At 49.3% G+C, this 20,705-nt stretch overlaps 1 protein-coding gene across 1 annotated transcript; it reads right to left on the bottom strand.

Moving 5' to 3' along the window:
- Positions 1–1,360: 1,360 nt before the first annotated feature.
- On the bottom strand, positions 1,361–20,102 carry LOC146059511 (interleukin-10 receptor subunit beta-like). Its single transcript, XM_083171804.1, has 7 exons — positions 19,951–20,102; positions 13,114–13,237; positions 11,047–11,213; positions 5,678–5,838; positions 4,102–4,252; positions 2,971–3,128; positions 1,361–2,733 (listed from the first exon to the last, which is right to left on the bottom strand). The coding sequence occupies exons 1-7, from the start codon at positions 19,994–19,996 to the stop codon at positions 2,608–2,610; spliced, it is 933 nt and encodes a 310-aa protein (XP_083027930.1). The 5' UTR covers positions 19,997–20,102; the 3' UTR covers positions 1,361–2,607.
- Positions 20,103–20,705: the final 603 nt, after the last annotated feature.

Raw genomic sequence — 20,705 nt, forward strand, 5'->3', positions numbered from 1 at the left:
AGGGAGGTTGCTGCTACGACAGGGAGCCTCCTGCAGAATGCGTAGCATAGGCAACTATGATTCACGCTGAATTGCTTCATTATAGCCCTGCCCCCTCCCCATTATACAGTGTCTGCCTTTTCTGCATTGTATAGCAGGGGCGGAGCCCCCATAACGCTATTTTTATCAGCCACTTGTTGCTCACTGTTTACTGTACAAGACCGCTGATTACTGGCTATAGTTGAATACAAATTTCCCCCATGGATGTTTGTACTGTAAATTTTCCCTTGGTGTAATCACCAGACAATATACAAGTACAAACCTGCCAGTGTACAACAAGCCTCTTCCTGGAACCTTTGTATCCAGTGCTTATATATAAACACTTATCAGCTCGCTGACTGGAAATACATATGCCGTGATTTCCAGTCCAGCTTCATTCTAAGCTTAATAAGTAATAATATATGTGACTCAATCAAGCAACGATCACAAAATGTTTTGGAAAATACATTTAATATCTTTATAAAAAAAAAAAAAAGTTGTATAAAGTTTAACTGAAATTGTATGGATATATCAATTAATAATATTGCAAATAAGATGATCGCAAGGGGTTAATTATCATTCAATCCTCATATCCTGCTGACACGATTTCCATAGCGTTATCGCCATCCCAGCAAAATGAATGTCCCAAGCGCACAGTGGTCTGTGCATGCAGTGTGGTGGGCACAATACCCATCCGTCACCAGGTCCTATTTATGTCGACATGCACTAGGATGACCACTGAAGGTCGACAGGGCACAGGAGGCTGCACGCGGGGCTCCTCCTCTCTTAAAACGTCCTTGTGAGAACCCGTTCAGGGAAGCCATGGGAATGCTGGGGCTTGTTGTTCTACAAGTTACAGCAAGTCCAACTGTATAAAGGTGTCCGGAGCTTGTTGCAGCCTGTAGTGAACCAGGATCATTACAGTTGAATCTTATTTACCACATCCAGGGGTTCTGGGAATAGACCAAGGGGCAGATGTACTAAGCCTTGGAGAGGCATAAAGTATCCCAAAATAAGCTGCTAGCTGCCATGTTCCAAGCTGTGTTTATAAAAAAGCCAGGAGCGGGTTGGTACTTTAGCTTAGTACATAGACTCCTAGCGCTGTCACCACAAACCCCTGTCTGCGGGTTCCCCTGGTATAGTACCACCAGTGCTGGCTGGTAACACGTATAACTGACATTGGCAATATCATAGGTCAGGCATGTCCAAAATGTGGCCCTCCAGCTGTTGTGAAACTACACATCCCAGCATGCCTTGCCATCGTTTTAGCATTCCCTAATAGCAAAACTGTGGCAAGGCATGATGGGAATTGTAGCTTCACAACAGCAGGAGCCCCCCCCCCCCCCCCCCCGACGACCCCGCTGACCGCACTGACCCGGCAGTAGTGCGATCATGAGCCCATAGGCAACGATGGGCTATCGCCATCCCAGGGATGCGAAGCTGGGCTGAGTGATGTTGATACATCGGGCAGCTTCGCATCCCCCCATAGGTTTTTATGGGGGATGCAGGTGGTGGCGGTGCAGGGGGGGTTGCAGCAGGGATTGGAGAGTCCTGCTGTGGTCCCCCTTTAGTACATTCTGGTGATGCATATTATTTGCGGCTAACCTCCGAATCTGGTGTTTTCGGGATTTAGCCGCAAATATTGTTTGATAAATGTGTAACTGCTGCCTGTAGCGGAGGCGGCCATTTTGTTGGCTATCGCAGTATTCAGCTTGTAGTATCATTTTCCATTAAGATTATTGTGACAGGAAACCCATATAGTGAGTATGAGGGATGGCCATCGACCATCGATGATTCAAAATAATTGATGGTTTATGGCCAATGTCGAATACTTTTGCTATCAATGGGGGAGAACCAGATGGTTTCCCTCCATCGATGGCACAGCAAAACCGATGTTTTGCTCTTTTTTTTTTTACATGCCGGGACAGGGAGCATAGCTCCGCCCCCCCACACCCACAAAACCCCTCCCCCATGTTTTCATTGGCCTACAGGCCAATCAGTCAAACAAAATGGATGCCCATCGATAGGTAAAAATATCGATGGCCATCCATTGCATAGTTTAGCACCATCGATGGCCTGTTGCGATATTGCCATTGATGACAACCATCGATGGCAATAGCATCGATGGCCATCCCTAGTGAGTATTCAGAACATTCTTGTCATTGTCCTCATAGCAGCCGCAGTAATCTGCTGACAATAGTAACCCATACCACATAATATTGTAAAGTATACAGACATTTTATGTCCATAACTAATATAAATAAGAGTGACTTGTCTAGGAAAGGAACCAGTGACCAAAAGTACCTCAGACATGGTTGAAACCAGCTCTTCTTAGCGAACGGTCAGTCTGTATATGGTACTCATGCTGCTTCTGCCAACAAAATGGCTGCCAGCACTATGACTGTCACCTGAGGTCATTGGAATTAGTGTTATTCAACAAATATATACAAACATTGTTTTCTTACAGTTAAAAATACATAATGAACACAACTGTTAAATGATGTATTATAATTTAACAGTTGTGTTAAATGATTACATCTTGTTAAAAGCTTCAGTGGCCATTGTTCACTTTCATTTGGCAATGGAGTGCTAACTTCCCTCCTCCTTATTGTCCTTCTCTTCCGATACAAATGTCAGCTGCTCACAGGATTCCCCGCACTCCTCACTGGGTACCGTGGGCAGGAACAGGGTGCTATAGAACGGCCTGCTTAAATACTGGAAGGAAGAGTAATAAGTTTAGTATATGGAACATATTTCAGCAGCCCTTAAAGCAGGCATTTCCAAACCCTCCAGCTGTTGTGAAACTACAATTCCCATCATGCCTTGCCACAATGTTCCTATTAGGAAATGCTAAAACTGTGGCAAGGCATGCTGGGATGTGTAGTTTAACAACAGGGCCATAGTTTGGACAGGCCTGCCTTAAAGTTATTCAATGCAGGATAATGTACAAACCTCTTTTAGATGCTCCGGGAAGGAATAAGATGGATACAATAGGTAGAGTGTTATCCTATATGCCTTGAATATGACAAAAGCGATGATTAAGGATGCAACCGTTGTAATGAGCAAAGATCCAAAGAACACCACCGCTAATTTCCATGGCGATATTCTACCTGTAGATCATACAGAGTGTCAGCAGCTGTTACGTGCGATAATTAGACTGTATTCACAAATTATGGAACCTTTCTGTTGCAGAGTTGGGGCTGCAGCATAGTCCAATATTCAAAAAGGGGAGCCATACCAACTGCCACTCCACACATCACTGTCCTGTCACTGGCAGTTGATGTGACACCCCCCCCCCCCCCTTTGAATATTGGACTGTGCTGAAGTCCAAACTCTGTAACTGCCACTGGCAGGGAAGTCCAGGAACAGAGCCTTTTGTACCTAATGGAATGGGTCATGTTGGAGGGTATGCAATAAGTTGACCACTATTGGTCAGCAGGCCATAAGTCGACACATAAAAAGGTCAAAAGGTCGACACAAACAATAGGTCGACAAGGAACAGGTCAACAAGAGGTTTTCACAGTTTTTTTTGGGTATCCATGTCGATTTACGTTGGCATGGACACGTTATAAGTGTACTGCTTTGCTTGCCATGCTTCATTGATTGTATAATCTAACGCTATGTCTACTTGGATAGTAAAATATAAAAAAAAACACCTGTTTTGGCAAAAAAAATTGAAAAATTCATGTCGACCCTTTTTAATGTCCACCTTTCCCACGTTATTGACCATCTGCAAACCACATCCCATTATGACATGGCTCACTTCTGCATTTAGAAAAACATTATTATATTTTTTTACTACATTCCACCAGATCACATTTCCTATAGTAAGTATGGGAAATGTGATCTGGTTATCTAAAAAATCCAGTTAAGAGGTTTGGGGCAGTTTTTCATGAAAACTGTGTAAAAGCCCTTTAATAAATTCCGGTGACACACAAATAATGTGACATGGATGTGAACGCACCCTTTTTTACATAATTTTAGTATTAAAATTGTTAATAAATCTGTCCCCAAGCCCAAAACATGTATGTGCACAGCGCTATTTTCTGTGTTAAGCTTATAGCTATACGTCAGATTGCTTACCATCATCTGTGGTTCTCGCACAGACCACCGGGCTGAACCGGCCGACATGGTGATCACTCGGAGCGTACCCTTGGACTTTAAGACAGTACGTGGTCCATTTATCTAATTTGGTCAAAATTTCATAGTTTTGGGAAGTGGTCATGACTTTAACCTGGAAAATGATTTTTACACATGAAGTACAAATTACAAGACAGGAACTCATTTATAATTATCCAATGGGCCCCATGAGGGAAAAAAATATATATACACAAACAAAACCTCCCAAAAAATAAACACAGGATTTTATTTTCTCAAATTGCTATTTTCACGGAAAATTATACTGGAATTGATATGGATATTGGAATAATCGCATTGTTCTGCACTTAACAGTGGCGAAATGCGGGTGGTGAGCCCAGGTGCAAAAATATAATTTGCCCCCCCCCCCCTCCACCACCCCAACCCAAGTTTACTATATGCAACATAGCAGTGGGTGACAGGGAGAGGCGGGAGGTGGCAGAGTGTGACAGGGGAAAACAGTTGGTGACAGGAAGAGGGTGACAGGAGCAGCATTGGGCATCTCCGTCCTTAGGGCCCCCCGGTGCACTGAACCTGCTGCACCAATGGCACTTAATATGGGCTTGATTTTCATTGGATGTTCAATGCACCACTGGAACAGTTTGGTCCCCACATTATGGCTGTATTGCTCACTTATGCGCGGGCCAGCTGTGGGCCTAATTCATGTTTGTATATAGATGCAGTTGGGATTCTGGTTCACTCGCAAAGACACAATCACTCTCTAATGGACAAAACCATATGCACTGCAGGTGGGGTTGATGTAACATGTAGCAGGTGCATAGAGAGTTACATTTGGATGGGGTTTGTACTTCAAACTGATATCTATATTGCAGTGTAAAAATAAAGCAGCCAGTATTTACCCTGCACAGAAACAATAAAACACCCGAATCTTACTCTCTGCACATGTTACATCAGCCCCACCTGCAGTGCACCTGGTTTTGTCCATTAGAGAGTGATTGTGCCTTTGCGAGTGAACCACCAGCCGAAAGTTGGTCTTTTTATACACTGGATACTGTGTGGAATACAGTATTGATATTTAACAGTACAGATGGACTATAGTACAGGCTCTTTTAAACGTTTAAATAAGATAAGTGGTCAGGAAAAGGTTAAACATATAATAAATAAATACACAGACATAATAGAAACAGTAATGCACTTTCTAAGCTCACAATCTCCCACTTTATGGTAAGGCTCCTGTCTCTTCCTTCTGGCAGCTGCTCTCTGGTCCATACACTATGCGATTTGGGCCTGATTTCACCCAATTGGGATGGATCGGTCAGTGAAATCGGGCCGAATCGCATGTCTAGACACCCAGGGTCGCCACTAGAAATCTTGGGGCCTTTTTTTTGAGGGGAAAAAAACAAAAAAAAACTCATGTCGACCTTTTTCATGACAACCTTTTGTCTGTCGACCAATAGCGCATCCCGACAGCAGATACATGCATCAAAAACGTATTCATTGTTTTATCAAAGGTGCTGATTTATAAAAGGAACATGTTCCCTCAGATTACATGGTTACTTACATGGGTAGGGTCTAATTCCTTCCAGTATTCTATCCTATACATAAACTTCCAGTATTTTTCCTTCAGTAAGGTACCATCGGATTCCGCCCTGGGACCATGGAAACTGACATCCAGGTATCCTGACCTCGAGGAGACTTTTACTACCGGCGGGCCGATTGTCGCTGGAAACAGAAACAGCTTTCAGCTTACACAGGGCAGTAGTGCACGCAGGGGGGGTTCTGAGTACCCAGAAACCCCTCCTGACAGAAGGGAGAGACTGGGCACTACATCAAAAGCTCTGCCAATGTGACAAGATTCCATCGGACTTGCGTCAGTTTGGTCCCGCCCCCTCCTGACCCATGAATTAGTACGCAAAAGGGCCATATTGAGATCAAGTCCAGCTGCATTAGGTGTTTGACCTTGTGCTTTATTTATGGTCCTGGCAAAACAACTGTTATCGGGAACTGGGCTAGTTTAAAATGAAATGGTAAATATGAGGGAATTATCGGGATTCTGGGTATTAAACCAGTTTCTCCAGTTCCACAGCCAGTAAGAATATTACCCTCAATAAGAAAGTTGTCCAGTTTTAATTTGCAACCGTGTCCCATTGCATGCCCCTGGTACCCATCACACACCCCCTGCATCAGCCATCCCACTCTATGCCCCCTGCTCCCCATCACACACCCCCTGCCACAGCCACCCCAATCCATGCCCCCTGCTCCCCAACACACACCCCCTGCCACAGCCACCCCAATCCATGCCCCCTGCTCCCCAACACACACCCTGCCTCAGCCACCCCACTCTATGCCACCTGCTCCCCATCACACACACCCTGCCTCAGCTACCCCACTCTATGCCCCCTGCTACCCATCACACACCCCCTGCCTCAGCTACCCCACTCTATGCCCCCTGCTACCCATCACACACACCCTGCCTCAGCCACCCCACTCTATGCCACCTGCTTCCCATCACACACCCCCTGCCTCAGCTACCCCACTCCATGTCCCCTGCTACCCATCACACACCCCCTGCCTCAGCCACCCCAATCCATGCCCCCTGCTAACCATCACACACCCCCTGCCTCAGCCCCCCCACTCTATGCCCCCTGCTGCCCATCACACACCCCCTGCCTCAGCCACCCCACTCTATGCCCCCTGCTACCCATCACACACACCCCCTGCCACAGCCACCCCAATCCATGCCCCCTGCTCCCCAACACACACCCCCTGCCACAGCCACCCCAATCCATGCCCCCTGCTCCCCAACACACACCCTGCCTCAGCCACCCCACTCTATGCCACCTGCTCCCCATCACACACACCCTGCCTCAGCTACCCCACTCTATGCCCCCTGCTACCCATCACACACCCCCTGCCTCAGCTACCCCACTCTATGCCCCCTGCTACCCATCACACACACCCTGCCTCAGCCACCCCACTCTATGCCACCTGCTTCCCATCACACACCCCCTGCCTCAGCTACCCCACTCCATGTCCCCTGCTACCCATCACACACACCCTGCCTCAGCCACCCCAATCCATGCCCCCTGCTAACCATCACACACCCCCTGCCTCAGCCCCCCCACTCTATGCCCCCTGCTGCCCATCACACACCCCCTGCCTCAGCCACCCCACTCTATGCCCCCTGCTACCCATCACACACACCCCCTGCCTCAGCCACCCCACTCTATGCCCCCTGCTACCCATCACGCACCCCCTGCCTCAGCCACCTCACTCTATGCCCCCTGCTACCCATCACACACACCCTGCCTCAGCCACCCCACTCTATGCCCCCTGCTACCCATCACACACCCCCTGCCTCAGCAACCTCACTCTATGCCACCTGCTACCCATCACACACCCCCTGCCTCAGCCACCCCACTCTATGCCCCCTGCTACCCATCACACACCCCCTGCCTCAGCCACCCCACTCTATGCCCCCTGCTACCCAACACACACCCTGCCTCAGCCACCCCACTCTATGCCACCTGCTCCCCATCACACACACCCTGCCTCAGCTACCCCACTCTATGCCCCCTGCTACCCATCACACACCCCCTGCCTCAGCTACCCCACTCTATGCCCCCTGCTACCCATCACACACACCCTGCCTCAGCCACCCCACTCTATGCCACCTGCTTCCCATCACACACCCCCTGCCTCAGCTACCCCACTCCATGTCCCCTGCTACCCATCACACACCCCCTGCCTCAGCCACCCCAATCCATGCCCCCTGCTAACCATCACACACCCCCTGCCTCAGCCCCCCCACTCTATGCCCCCTGCTGCCCATCACACACCCCCTGCCTCAGCCACCCCACTCTATGCCCCCTGCTACCCATCACACACACCCCCTGCCACAGCCACCCCAATCCATGCCCCCTGCTCCCCAACACACACCCCCTGCCACAGCCACCCCAATCCATGCCCCCTGCTCCCCAACACACACCCTGCCTCAGCCACCCCACTCTATGCCACCTGCTCCCCATCACACACACCCTGCCTCAGCTACCCCACTCTATGCCCCCTGCTACCCATCACACACCCCCTGCCTCAGCTACCCCACTCTATGCCCCCTGCTACCCATCACACACACCCTGCCTCAGCCACCCCACTCTATGCCACCTGCTTCCCATCACACACCCCCTGCCTCAGCTACCCCACTCCATGTCCCCTGCTACCCATCACACACACCCTGCCTCAGCCACCCCAATCCATGCCCCCTGCTAACCATCACACACCCCCTGCCTCAGCCCCCCCACTCTATGCCCCCTGCTGCCCATCACACACCCCCTGCCTCAGCCACCCCACTCTATGCCCCCTGCTACCCATCACACACACCCCCTGCCTCAGCCACCCCACTCTATGCCCCCTGCTACCCATCACGCACCCCCTGCCTCAGCCACCTCACTCTATGCCCCCTGCTACCCATCACACACACCCTGCCTCAGCCACCCCACTCTATGCCCCCTGCTACCCATCACACACCCCCTGCCTCAGCAACCTCACTCTATGCCACCTGCTACCCATCACACACCCCCTGCCTCAGCCACCCCACTCTATGCCCCCTGCTACCCATCACACACCCCCTGCCTCAGCCACCCCACTCTATGCCCCCTGCTCCCCATCACACACCCCCTGCCTCAGCAACCTCACTCTATGCCCCCTGCTCCCCATCACACACCCCCTGCCTCAGCAACCTCACTCTATGCCCCCTGCTACCCATCACACACCCCCTGCCTCAGCCACCCCACTCTATGCCTCCTGCTACCCATCACACACCCCTGCCTCAGCTACCCCACTCTATGCCCCATGCTACCCATCACACACCCCCTGCCTCAGCCACCCCACTCTATGCCCCCTGCTACCCATCACACACCCCCTGCCTCAGCCACCCCACTCTATGCCCCCTGCTACCCATCACACACCCTCTGCCTCAGCCACCCCACTCTATGCCTCCTGCTACCCATCACACACCCCTGCCTCAGCTACCCCACTCTATGCCCCATGCTCCCCATCACACACCCCCTGCCTCAGCAACCTCACTCTATGCCACCTGCTACCCATCACACACCCCCTGCCTCAGCCACCCCACTCTATGCCCCCTGCTACCCATCACACACACCCTGCCTCAGCAACCTCACTCTATGCCACCTGCTACCCATCACACACCCCCTGCCTCAGCCACCCCACTCTATGCCCCCTGCTACCCATCACACACCCCCTGCCTCAGCCACCCCACTCTATGCCTCCTGCTACCCATCACACACCCCCTGCCTCAGGCACCCCACTCTATGCCCCCTGCTACCCAACACACACCCCCTGCCTCAGCCACCCCACTCTATGCCCCCTGCTACCCATCACACACCCCCTGCCTCAGCCACCCCACTCTATGCCTCCTGCTACCCATCACACACCCCTGCCTCAGCCACCCCACTCTATGCCCCATGCTACCCATCACACACCCCCTGCCTCAGGCACCCCACTCTATGCCCCCTGCTACCCAACACACACCCCCCACCTCAGCCACCTCACTCTATGCCCCCTGCTCCCCATCATGCACCCCCTGCCTCAGCCACCCCAATCCATGCCCCCTGCTACCCATCACACACCCTGCCTCAGTCTATGCCCCCTGCTACCCATCACGCACCCCCTGCCTCAGCCACCCCACTCTATGCCTCCTGCTACCCATCACACACCCCTGCCTCAGCCACCCCACTCTATGCCCCCTGCTACCCATCACGCACCCCCTGCATCAGCCACCCCAATCCATGCCCCCTGCTAACCATCACACACCCCCTGCCTCAGCCACCCCACTCTATGTCCCCCCGCTCCCCATCACACACCCTGCCTCAGCCACCTCACTCTATGCCCCCTGCTACCCATCACGCACCCCCTGCCTCAGCCACCCCACTCTATGCCCCCTGCTACCCATCACACACCCCCTGCCTCAGCCACCCCACTCTATGCCCCCTGCTACCCATCACGCACCCCCTGCCTCAGCCACCTCACTCTATGCCCCCTGCTCCCCATCACACACCCCCTGCCTCAGCCACCCCACTCTATGCCCCCTGCTCCCCATCACACCCCCCCTGCCTCAGCCACCCCACTCTATGCCTCCTGCTACCCAACACACACCCCCCACCTCACCCACCCCACTCTATGCTCCCTGCTCCCCATCACACCCCCCTGCCTCAGCTACCCCACTCTATGCCCCCTGCTCCCCATCACACACCCCCTGCCTCAGCCACCCCACTCTATGCCCCCTGCTACCCATCACGCACCCCCTGCCTCAGCCACCTCACTCTATGCCCCCTGCTCCCCATCACACACCCCCTGCCTCAGCCACCCCACTCTATGCCCCCTGCTCCCCATCACACCCCCCCCTGCCTCAGCCACCCCACTCTATGCCTCCTGCTACCCAACACACACCCCCCACCTCACCCACCCCACTCTATGCTCCCTGCTCCCCATCACACCCCCCTGCCTCAGCTACCCCACTCTATGCCCCCTGCTCCCCATCACACACCCCCTGCCTCAGCCACCCCTCTCTATGCCCCCTGCTAACCATCATACACCCCAACATTCAGCCCCATTGCCTCCTTGTGCCCCCAGAACACAATTTGCTCCTGACATGCCCCCAGCACAGGCACACACTCCTTTACCCTCTGTGTCAGCACCGGCTGGTAAAACCAACCAAAACCATAGGTCAACCATCAATATCATCCATTGCATGTTATGCCACCATCGATGGACGGTTTCACAATTGCCATCAATGCCATCGATGGCAATGGCATCGAATGCCATCCCTAGTTACATCTGCCCGACCTGCAGCCCTGCCCTTGATATCATGTCTGAATCAGGCCCATAGACTCTATAAAGACCACTTACTTTGTGTGAAGGGGTCAAAGGTGATTTCCGCCCAATCCGATACCATGCTGTCATCTAACTCCACTCTGACTCGCACAGTAGAGTTGTATGTAATCCTTGTCAGGTCACAGTATATCTGACTGCTGAGACACACTTCATTGTACGTGGACTTTGTGCTTATCCAGTTCCTGAAAAAAAGAAGCATGTTTCCATTTATATCACTGGCAGGATATCACCCGCTGTACTGTACATATGTCATGTACATGCAGCAGTTTATATGGACTTTCTGCTCAAAATAAAGTCATAAAAAATAGCTTTCTGTTACAGTTCACTGTATCGGATTGTAAACACCAGTACAATGGGGGCAATTCACACCTGATCGCACGGCCGCAAATTGGCGGGCAATTATCAATACACTGCGTATGTTTACGGACCGTAGTATGATTGCGCAAGGCCTGCTTGCGCTGAAATACTGCTATTTTTTTTCTATTTGCTAGCCGTTTGCTCGGTGATTGACAGGAAGTAGGAGCTTGGTGGTGGTAACTGGTCGTTTAGTGGGAGAGACAAATGCTAGGCGTGCCTAAGAAAATAGTGGGAGTGTCCGGAAAAACACTAGGAGAGCCTGAGCGTTTTAGGGGAAGTGTAATGCTGGGTACACACCAGGACGACTGGGGCCTGATCCCCACAATCTAGATCCAAGTCCGATCAATTGGATGTAGATTGTGTGCTGATTGGGCCCTTTTCTGACCTGGTGAGGACCGATACCGATCCGATGCGCGGTCCCGCGGGTCGGTCGGTCGTTATTGAGATCCTACCTGCTGCAGGTAGGATCTCAATGACGACCATACAGCCGGGTGCGGGTCGCCATCGGATCGGACCCGCTCACGGTGCACATCGTGAGCGGGTCGTCCTGGTGTGTACCCCACATAAGTCTCTGGCAACTCTGATGAGATGACTGGTGCGTGCCCAGGGTAAAAATCTTTAGATGGTGAGCGTGTTATTCCATATGCAGGGGACGGGGACCCGCTCATTAAATATTCACTGCACTAGCGGGTCCCGCTCATTAGATATGAAGGGGGCGAGGACCCGCTCATTAAATATTCACTGCACTAGCGGGTCCCGCTCGTTAGATATGAAGAGGGCGGGGACCCGCTCATTAAATATTCACTGCACTAGCGGGTCCCGCTTGTTAGATATGAAGGGGGCGGGGACCCGCTCATTTAATATTCACTGCACTAGCGGGTTCCGCTCATTAGATATGAAGGGGGCGAGGACCCGCTCATTAAATATTCACTCCACTAGCGGGTCCCGCTCGTTAGATATGAAGAGGGCGGGGACCCGCTCATTAAATATTCAATGCACTAGCGGGTCCCGCTCATTAGATATGCACAGAGCAGGACCAGCTTGTGCTTACTATTGGCTGGGTCCTAAATACCATTTCAGACCAGTTCAGACTGCAAAAAAAACCACAGGTCTGAAACAGGTAGACCCTTCTTTTTTCACCGTTTCCAAGTACCATTTTTTTGAAATCAGTAAATTCACTGTGGACTTTTCAGACTGCACATATTAACGTTTTGAAACGGTAAAAAAAACGGCAAAATATCGAGTAATATGTGCGGTCTGAAAGGGGCATCAATGTAGGATTGCCATCACCTGTATTGAACAGGTTAACTAATAAGAAAGGTGTTTCACCACAGGTGATGGCGATCATGAATGAAGAGAAAAGTCCAGGAGCAGAGCATTGTGTCCCTCCTGGAGAGGGTCATGTTGGGGGTTTGATATATAGGTCCATAACTGATACTGTACATTTCCCTCATGAGCAGATCATGGGCCAGATTCTCTAAGCTTCAAAAGTGATAAAATGGAGAGTGATAAACAACCAGCCAATCAGCTCCTGACTGACATTTTTCAAACACAGTCTGTGACATGGCAGGTAGGAGCTGATTGGCTGGCTGTTTATCACTCTACATTTTATCACTTTTGAAGCTTAGAGAATCTAGCCCCTTGACATCATAGAAAATAATATTTTATTTTACATAGGTTCCTTCCTTTAGTATGAATTAAAGTAAACAGACATTTAGCACGCACGGTTTATACTGCACCCTGTATGTCACATTGTCACCCAGGCCAGGTGTTGAGTTCCATCGTAAAATGTTCTTGAAGTTCACAGAGTCCATGGTTACATTGACGGGCGGAGGTACTTCTCCAAAACCTGTATTGTGCACAAAACCATTAACAGATCAGTCTGCAGGTGTCATACTTCTGCACAGTATCATGCAGTATCTGCAGTATCAGTATCATGCAGTATCTGCAGTATCAGTATCATGCAGTATCTGCAGTATCAGTATCATGCAGTATCAGTATCATGCAGTATCTGCCAGTATCATGCAGTATCAGTATCATGCAGTATCTGCAGTATCAGTATCATGCAGTATCTGCAGTATCAGTATCATGCAGTATCAGTATCATGCAGTATCAGTATCATGCAGTATCTGCAGTATCAGTATCATGCAGTATCTGCCAGTATCATGCAGTATCTGCAGTATCAGTATCATGCAGTATCTGCAGTATCAGTATCATGCAGTATCTGCAGTATCAGTATCATGCTATCAGCTACTCTTGTTATTAAACATCCTAGCAACTGGTGTGTGACCCTGTGTTTGCATGATAAATAACACTTAACGTAAACCTGAAATAACGACTTAGAGACTTAGGTTTGGCAGAAAGTGTTAGCTGTGTTTATTATTAAACTAATTTAATTGATTGTAAATAATTAATGGTGGCCAAGAAAGAACGGCTAATTATTTAAGCTCCACCCACAACTATCCTACCCAATCAACAAATATCCTAACAACAAGCCATATGCGCTCAGCTTTCTACGTTGGCTGCCCACCCGTCCGGTTGGTGTCGCTGTCCCCGAGTGGGTGATCCAGTGAAGGCCTATAGTCAACGAAGGTGAGCGCACCGAAAATCAACTACATAGAACGAATCATGGTTTAATGAAGATCTTAAATCGATTAACCTGTGGTTCTTTCCAGCCAAACAGCCAACGCAAAGACACACCCACCCACCCACATCCAAATAAAGTGCAGGGAGGGAAAAAGAGGGAGGCTCCTCCCCTTCCTGTAGCTCATATCCCCAGCTAACTTTGCCATCCCTGCATCCTTATTGGATGCCGAGTCACATGCTTCACTTAGGTCATCACAGCCTGGGATGTTAAACCCACTACATGCCTGTTGCAGCCATTCTGTTCTTCAAATAAGCAATTGCGGCCTGATTCAGACCCGCTCGATAAGCAGCATTATTTTACTGCCTAAAGAGCGGCTAAACGCCACCCGCTGGGGGAACTGACGCCCGTCCCCTTCACCGACCAAATGCCTGCGCCGCCATGCAAATGGATTTGTACGTTTCCAAATCCATTTGCAAGTTGGCATATGTGCAAATAATCATCCGATGGTCGCCTACTGGCTAATTATTTTTTTGACTTTTATTTGCCATGGACATGGCAAAATTTGAGGCGGGCAATAACGTCATGTGACGCTGTCCGCCCACCTCTTGCAGGCTTCAACCCGCCTGCGTTTGCATGGGGATGCCCAGCGTTTTCCCGGGGGTCATTTTTGTGGGAATGCCCAGGAAACGTCCCTATGCATCCGCCACCCTCTGTGCGAACGCCTTTGCCAGTGTGGGCGTTCATACAGCGGCCTCTATATATGCATGCGCAGACCCGGAACATCGGTCCGCAGCGATACAGTTGTCTGTACAAAAACCATTCAGTAGTCTCAAAAAGTTTAAATACATGTGTCTGTACATCAGGGGCCAAGCTAACAATAAACCATTCCCATTTTTTCTTAAATTTTTTCACACCATTTTCTACGTCTGGAAGGGAAGCGCGAAGTTCACAATATAAAACCCTAATGAGAACATTATTTACCGCCTAAAAGGAGGTGGTAGAACATTTAATCCAATTAATTAATATCTGCTTTTTGGCAATGGTCAATATGACTTATACGACCGGTATAATTTCAGACCTGTTTGTAATAGACAGTTAGAAAATTACCAAAATAAACAGGCCATAGGATTTTTAACGTAACGTATCCTTGGTATCAAAAGTTTGTGCCAAAATCTGGAAACTTTTCCACATGTCCACATATTGTGGAAGAAGGTAGCCGACCCCATATTACAGTTTGGACTACACCTGACTCCCCCTGTATATGGGATCTTTGGTTGGGGGCAATCTAAGCCCTCTGAAGAGTCCCCCCCCCCCCCCCCCATTCACAGCAGACAGTGAGGTGGTAGGCTCGGGGATGTTCAGGGCACCGGAATTCCCGTGTCCACCCTAGCCACGCCGAACATCCTTGAGCCACCTGCTCACTGCAACAAATGGCGGAGGGGACAGCGGCAGGTAGCTCCGGCGTATGAAGCGGAGGGGCAAAGGGGAGCGACAGGAGGGGAGGGGGGTGCTGCTAACACTGTGTGTGTGTGTGGGGGGGGGTGGTGCCTGGAGAGATGATGCCCAAGTGGTGCACAGCTGCTGGCACCACTGGCGCACACCTTCATATTGGTGGTATGCCTGGAAAAATTCCGTGACAGCCCGCGGCGGCAGCGCAGCTAATCCCAGAAAATTTCCAGGCATACCCCTGATACCCCTGAAGTGGTTAAAATGCACTTTCTGAATGGAGAAAGAGTTTAACATATTATCTAGGATAAAATCAGTTCCTTCTATATTGGGGATGTCATTTTTCCATCTTTCTAATGTTGTACACCATAATTTGTCTCTCAAAGACACTCGCAGAGTTGTGTGAAAATATACAATGTTAAAGGGACAATCCTTTGTCAGGACAAGTAAATTGTGAAGGCGATCAGGCTCATTCTCAGAGAACATGGGAGGGGGTTTTGACTGAATATAATGAGGTGCTTGTAGAAACATGAAAAAGTTATGATTTGGAAATTAAGTTGGCGTTCTGAAAACGATAACAGGGTCTTGCCTCCAGGGTCAAACACACCTTTCACTGCAGAAATTCCTTTATCTCTTCAGGCAAAAAAAATTGGACCCTTATTGGACTGTGAGTAACCGGTGTTACAGGAGGCTGTCTATGGTTATAAAATGTAACCGATATAACAAAATTGTCAGTAATAGGTAGAGAAGCTGTAGATAGTATAGCCAGTACTGTAGTACATACCAAGTAGTACAGTGAAGTTATATATATATATATATATATATATATATATATATATATATATATATATAGGACTGAGGTTTGGCACTCCCTATAACAAAAAGTAACTTTGACGGTGCCTCCACTGAACTAAAATGTAGGAGCGTGGCGGTGTGGCACTCGTAGCTGGTACAAAGAACAGTAGTCAAGCCAGATAGCAACAACATTTCAATTTATCTTGTAAATTGTCTTCAGGTTACAAAGAAAAAAGTTTATGATTTTTATTCTTTGTAACCTGAAGACAATTTACAATTTACAAGACAATTGAAAAGTTGTTGCTATCTGGCTTGACTACTGTTCTTTGTACCAGCTACGAGTGCCACACCGCCACGCTCCTATATATATATTGTAGGGAGCCGTGCCGCAAATTCGCAAATGTGAGCGAGGGCTGAAATAACGGGACTAGGTAAAAACTGGAACAGCCCCGGAACGCCGGACCGGACACTGGAACGCCGGACCAGGGACAGGCTATATTCAGCAAACCCTGCCATTCTGGAGCTTGTAGTGCACGTTTACCTCTAGGGGGTGTCCAGACCGGGGGGTACCTGGGACAGTTTTTACCCAATCCCTGAAATACCTTGTACGACACCAGGGAGATAGTTGCCACCAGCGAGACTTGGATGCTTGTGCTATGTCCTAATTTGCTGTGTGCGCAGAATGGGCTGTGTCCCTATAATCGATTTAAAGGCCTCAGGGTTCTTACTCTGGATGTGACATATAACATATAGGCAGGCTTGCCTTAGGAATGGCCATCGATAATTAGAAATCATTGATGGTTTATGGCCGATGTCAAATAGCTTTGCCATTGATCGGGGAGAAACATATGGTTTCCTTCCTTCGATGTCAAGTATAAACTAATAGTTTAGTTTTTATATTGTCCTCCCCCGAAACCCGTGAAGCTCCGCCCCGTGTTTTGCTTGGCCCACAGGCCAATCAGTCAAAGAAAATGGGCGACTATCAATGGTCATCCATTGCATAGTATGATACTATCGATGGTCAGTTACACTATTGCCAGGAAAGACCGTCCTTCACCCAGTGCCGAATTTCCCATTAGGCACGTGAGGCACGTGCCTAGGGGCGGCACATGTTTGGGGGCGGCACTTGGATGCCTGTGATAGTACTGTCAGCCCAAAATGTTCCAATAACTGCAAAGTATCCACTGTACTGTACTATATTTCATCTTAAATAGAGTGTAAATGGATAGGACATGCAGATACTGACCCTATAAACTGTCATACTTAGTAAACATTATTGCTTTGCCTAGGGGCGCCCTCATCCCTAAATCCGCCCCTGCCTTCACCTCCGCACTTAACACACCGGGCCACAGCCAATACTGGATAGCATTGCAGAAAATTAAGATTACATGACCTAATACTGAACAGAACTATAAAACGCATTAACCAGATGCTCCACCAGGTGCCATCTAGTGGCGTCCACAGGGAAAAACAATTGAATTCCCTCATAGATCCCTAAGGGGCCCATTTAACATTCAAAATTTGTGGCTAATCCGCAAATATTAAATACTTCCCGAATGTATCTAGGAGTGACCTAAGTAGGAATCTCTGATACCTGCTGCAATGCCTCCTGTCTAGCCCGCAGCCGCATCCCCCATAGCTTTCTACCGACATCCATTGTAGTCTATGGTGGGCTACATACCATAACCTCAGCAGGGCAGTTCATCAGTGGAGTTAGCCCTAACCGCACATGCCCAGACCCCCGGTACCTGGCACAGCAGATCGCAGGGAGCCCTGTCCAGGAAGATGCATCCCACCGATACGACAGCTTATGACAATGCCATCCTGGATGGTAGATACCGCCCATATCGCATTGTATATGCGATCTATGGTAAATGGAACTCTAAGTCTGTTGGGGTAAGATTCTGCCAGGCTCACACGCTGAGCCTATATCAGCATGGATTGTTGATTCTCGAAAAATTGATGTTAGGCGATTTTTTGCGCATACCAATTATCGTTCGACTGTGTATAAGTAAGGTTCATATCGCGAATGCACGAGTAACCAGCCTTCACTGGGAGTGTCTGTGAAACAAAGGGTGCCCAGGCATTTCCAGGGATGTGACACATACATTTTAAAATGGTAACCATCGTGACACCATCGAATCATTACCATTGGAAAGCCACTATCGGATGGTAAAAACACTACCATCAGAACAAAAACATTGATGGTGTTAAACCATTTATATTCAAAGACCATTCTTACTCCCTATTTAGGGATATAGGGCCAGATGTATCAAGCTTCACAAAGCGATAAAATGGAGAGTGATAAACAACCAGCCAATCAGCTCTTACCTGCCTTGCTACAGGCCGGGTTTGAAAAATGATAGGTAGGAGCTGATTGGCTGGCTGTTTATCACTCTCCATTTTATGGCTTTTTGAAACTCGATACATCTGGCCCTCAGGTTTATAGAAGCGGAGATGTTCTTGAAGATAATCTCTACAATCTGATTGGTTGTTATGGACAGCATTTCCCCTTCTATAAAACCCACATTTTAGTAAATAACAGCCCGGAGAATCAGGCCCAAAGACAAAGCTGCTCATTAGGCTAATGAGTTCTTATTAGTAATCTTATCTCCTGCAGGTAGCACATTCTTGCCTACCTGACCCTCTCCATGAGGGAGAAAATGCTCTGTTCCTGGGCTTCCCTGGTAATGTATGATTGCCATCACCTGTAGGGAGCCAGGTAATTGCATACCCTCCAACATTTGAGTGGGAGAACTCGGTACACAATCGCAAAGGGGGCGTGGCCGCTGGTAAAAGGGGCGTGGCCAAGCCCCCTCTCCTATACTTTTAATGGTACGGTCAGTTGGAGGGTATGTAATGGGCGATCCTGCACATTCCCCCAGCACCGTCCTGTGGAGACAGCATCCCGTTGATGCCCAGCGTGCCCCCTCCTTACTCTGTTTGTAAGTGGCAGCAGCACGTGTCACACAGCTCGTGCAAATAACCTTACCAGGGTAGCCCCACGTCCCCCCCGGCACCGTTCCTCTGCTGCTGCACCGGTGATTCATTGTCCCTGTGCACACTCCACACAGGCTGACATTGATCCCGCTGCAGCACCCTGAGCAGGGGGAGGCGGGACCGCCGCGTTCCCCCCTGGGTTACCTCAGGATTTGCAGTCCTTTTTGGTGGACTCAAGCTCTCAGCTAGGTTGACCAACTCATCCCTTTAATCCGGGTCACATATTAATTACACAGGTTCTGTGGCAGTTTAAAAACAGGTGAAATGGAGTCTTGAGGTGTGGCAGTTTAAAACCAGGTGAAAGCCAGCCACAGAACCTGTGTAATTAATATGTGTCCCGGATTAAAGGGATGAGTTGGTCACCCTACTCTCAGCTGAACAGATGGTGGTGTGTATACTACACCTCCCAGAGTCCTCGGCTGAGAGAGAGTTGAAGGCGGCCGCGGGAGGCGGTTCCTGTATCACTGTCAAGTGCTGCACTGGAGTGCAGCTAAAAATCGGTACAGTCGGTACAGAGGGTTTTAGCCGGTACAGGCCGTTAAAAAACGGTACTGTACCGGCTAAATCGGTTCTGTTGGAGGGTATGTAATTGATAAGAAAGAAGTTTCACCACAGGTGATGGCAATCATACATTACCAGGGAAGTCCAGGAACAGAGCATTTTCTCCCTCGTGGAGAGGGTCAGGTAGGTAAGTATGAGGTAGTAGTGACACAACGGTAAATAACACAACTCACCTGAGACCCAGACACAGACAAAGATGAGAAGTCCATAGTGATGCATGGTGAGGCTGTGTAGTGTGCTGCGATGTGTAGTGTGCTGCGGTGTGTAGTGTGTGCTCGTCACACTGCTGTCACTTCCTCATTTTCAGATGTGGGGAATATACAGAGTTACAGGAAAACACAACAGTGGGGAGGAGACTGCTGACAGCACTCTCTGTCTGTCTCACGTAACCTGCTGCGCTCTCGGGCTCCTGGCTGACCTACACACACACATCATATACACAGTCACTGTATAAGGAACGGCTGCCTGATATTATATACATGTCCTGGATGGCAGTATTACACCATTACACTAGTACACTGTATTACACTCACCTATTAGCCAGCAGCTTTTATTTATCTGTGTTTTAAGGATTTGGTTTCTTTTCATTTTTATTTTTAAATAATGATTGAAGTTTGAAGAAATTACTCTGATAAGTTGCATAAACCGGTATCCGGACTGATCATAGAATGACTCAAGATAGACAGTCATATGGTCGACTGTTAAAGGTTGACAGGGTCAAAAGGTCGACAGGCAAAAGGTTGACAGGGTTTAAACATGGAAAAGGTTGACATGAAAAAGGTTGACATGCTTTTTTTTACTAAATTTTCAACCGACATGTGCCGACAGGCGGAATTTCATGCCCTACCATCTACTAGGGCGTGGCGGGAGAATAAAAACCGAAGCATGGCGAGCACAGCGAGCGATGCGAGGCGGTACACTTAGACAG

This window comes from Crinia signifera, chromosome 2, assembly GCF_055691185.1.
Source record: "Crinia signifera chromosome 2, ASM5569118v1, whole genome shotgun sequence".
Classification (NCBI taxonomy): domain Eukaryota; kingdom Metazoa; phylum Chordata; class Amphibia; order Anura; family Myobatrachidae; genus Crinia; species Crinia signifera.

What these genes read in the sequence shown, in the direction of transcription:
- LOC146059511 (XM_083171804.1), bottom strand. Translation starts at nt 19,996, where the DNA reads ATGCATCACTATGGACTTCTCATCTTTGTCTGTGTCTGGGTCTCAG. An exon ending in TGTCTGTGTCTGGGTCTCAG is followed by an intron (nt 13,238 to 19,950) that starts GTGAGTTGTGTT and finishes TGCACAATACAG; the next exon opens with GTTTTGGAGAAGTACCTCCG. An exon ending in TGCGAGAACCACAGATGATG is followed by an intron (nt 3,129 to 4,101) that starts GTAAGCAATCTG and finishes TATGATCTACAG; the next exon opens with GTAGAATATCGCCATGGAAA.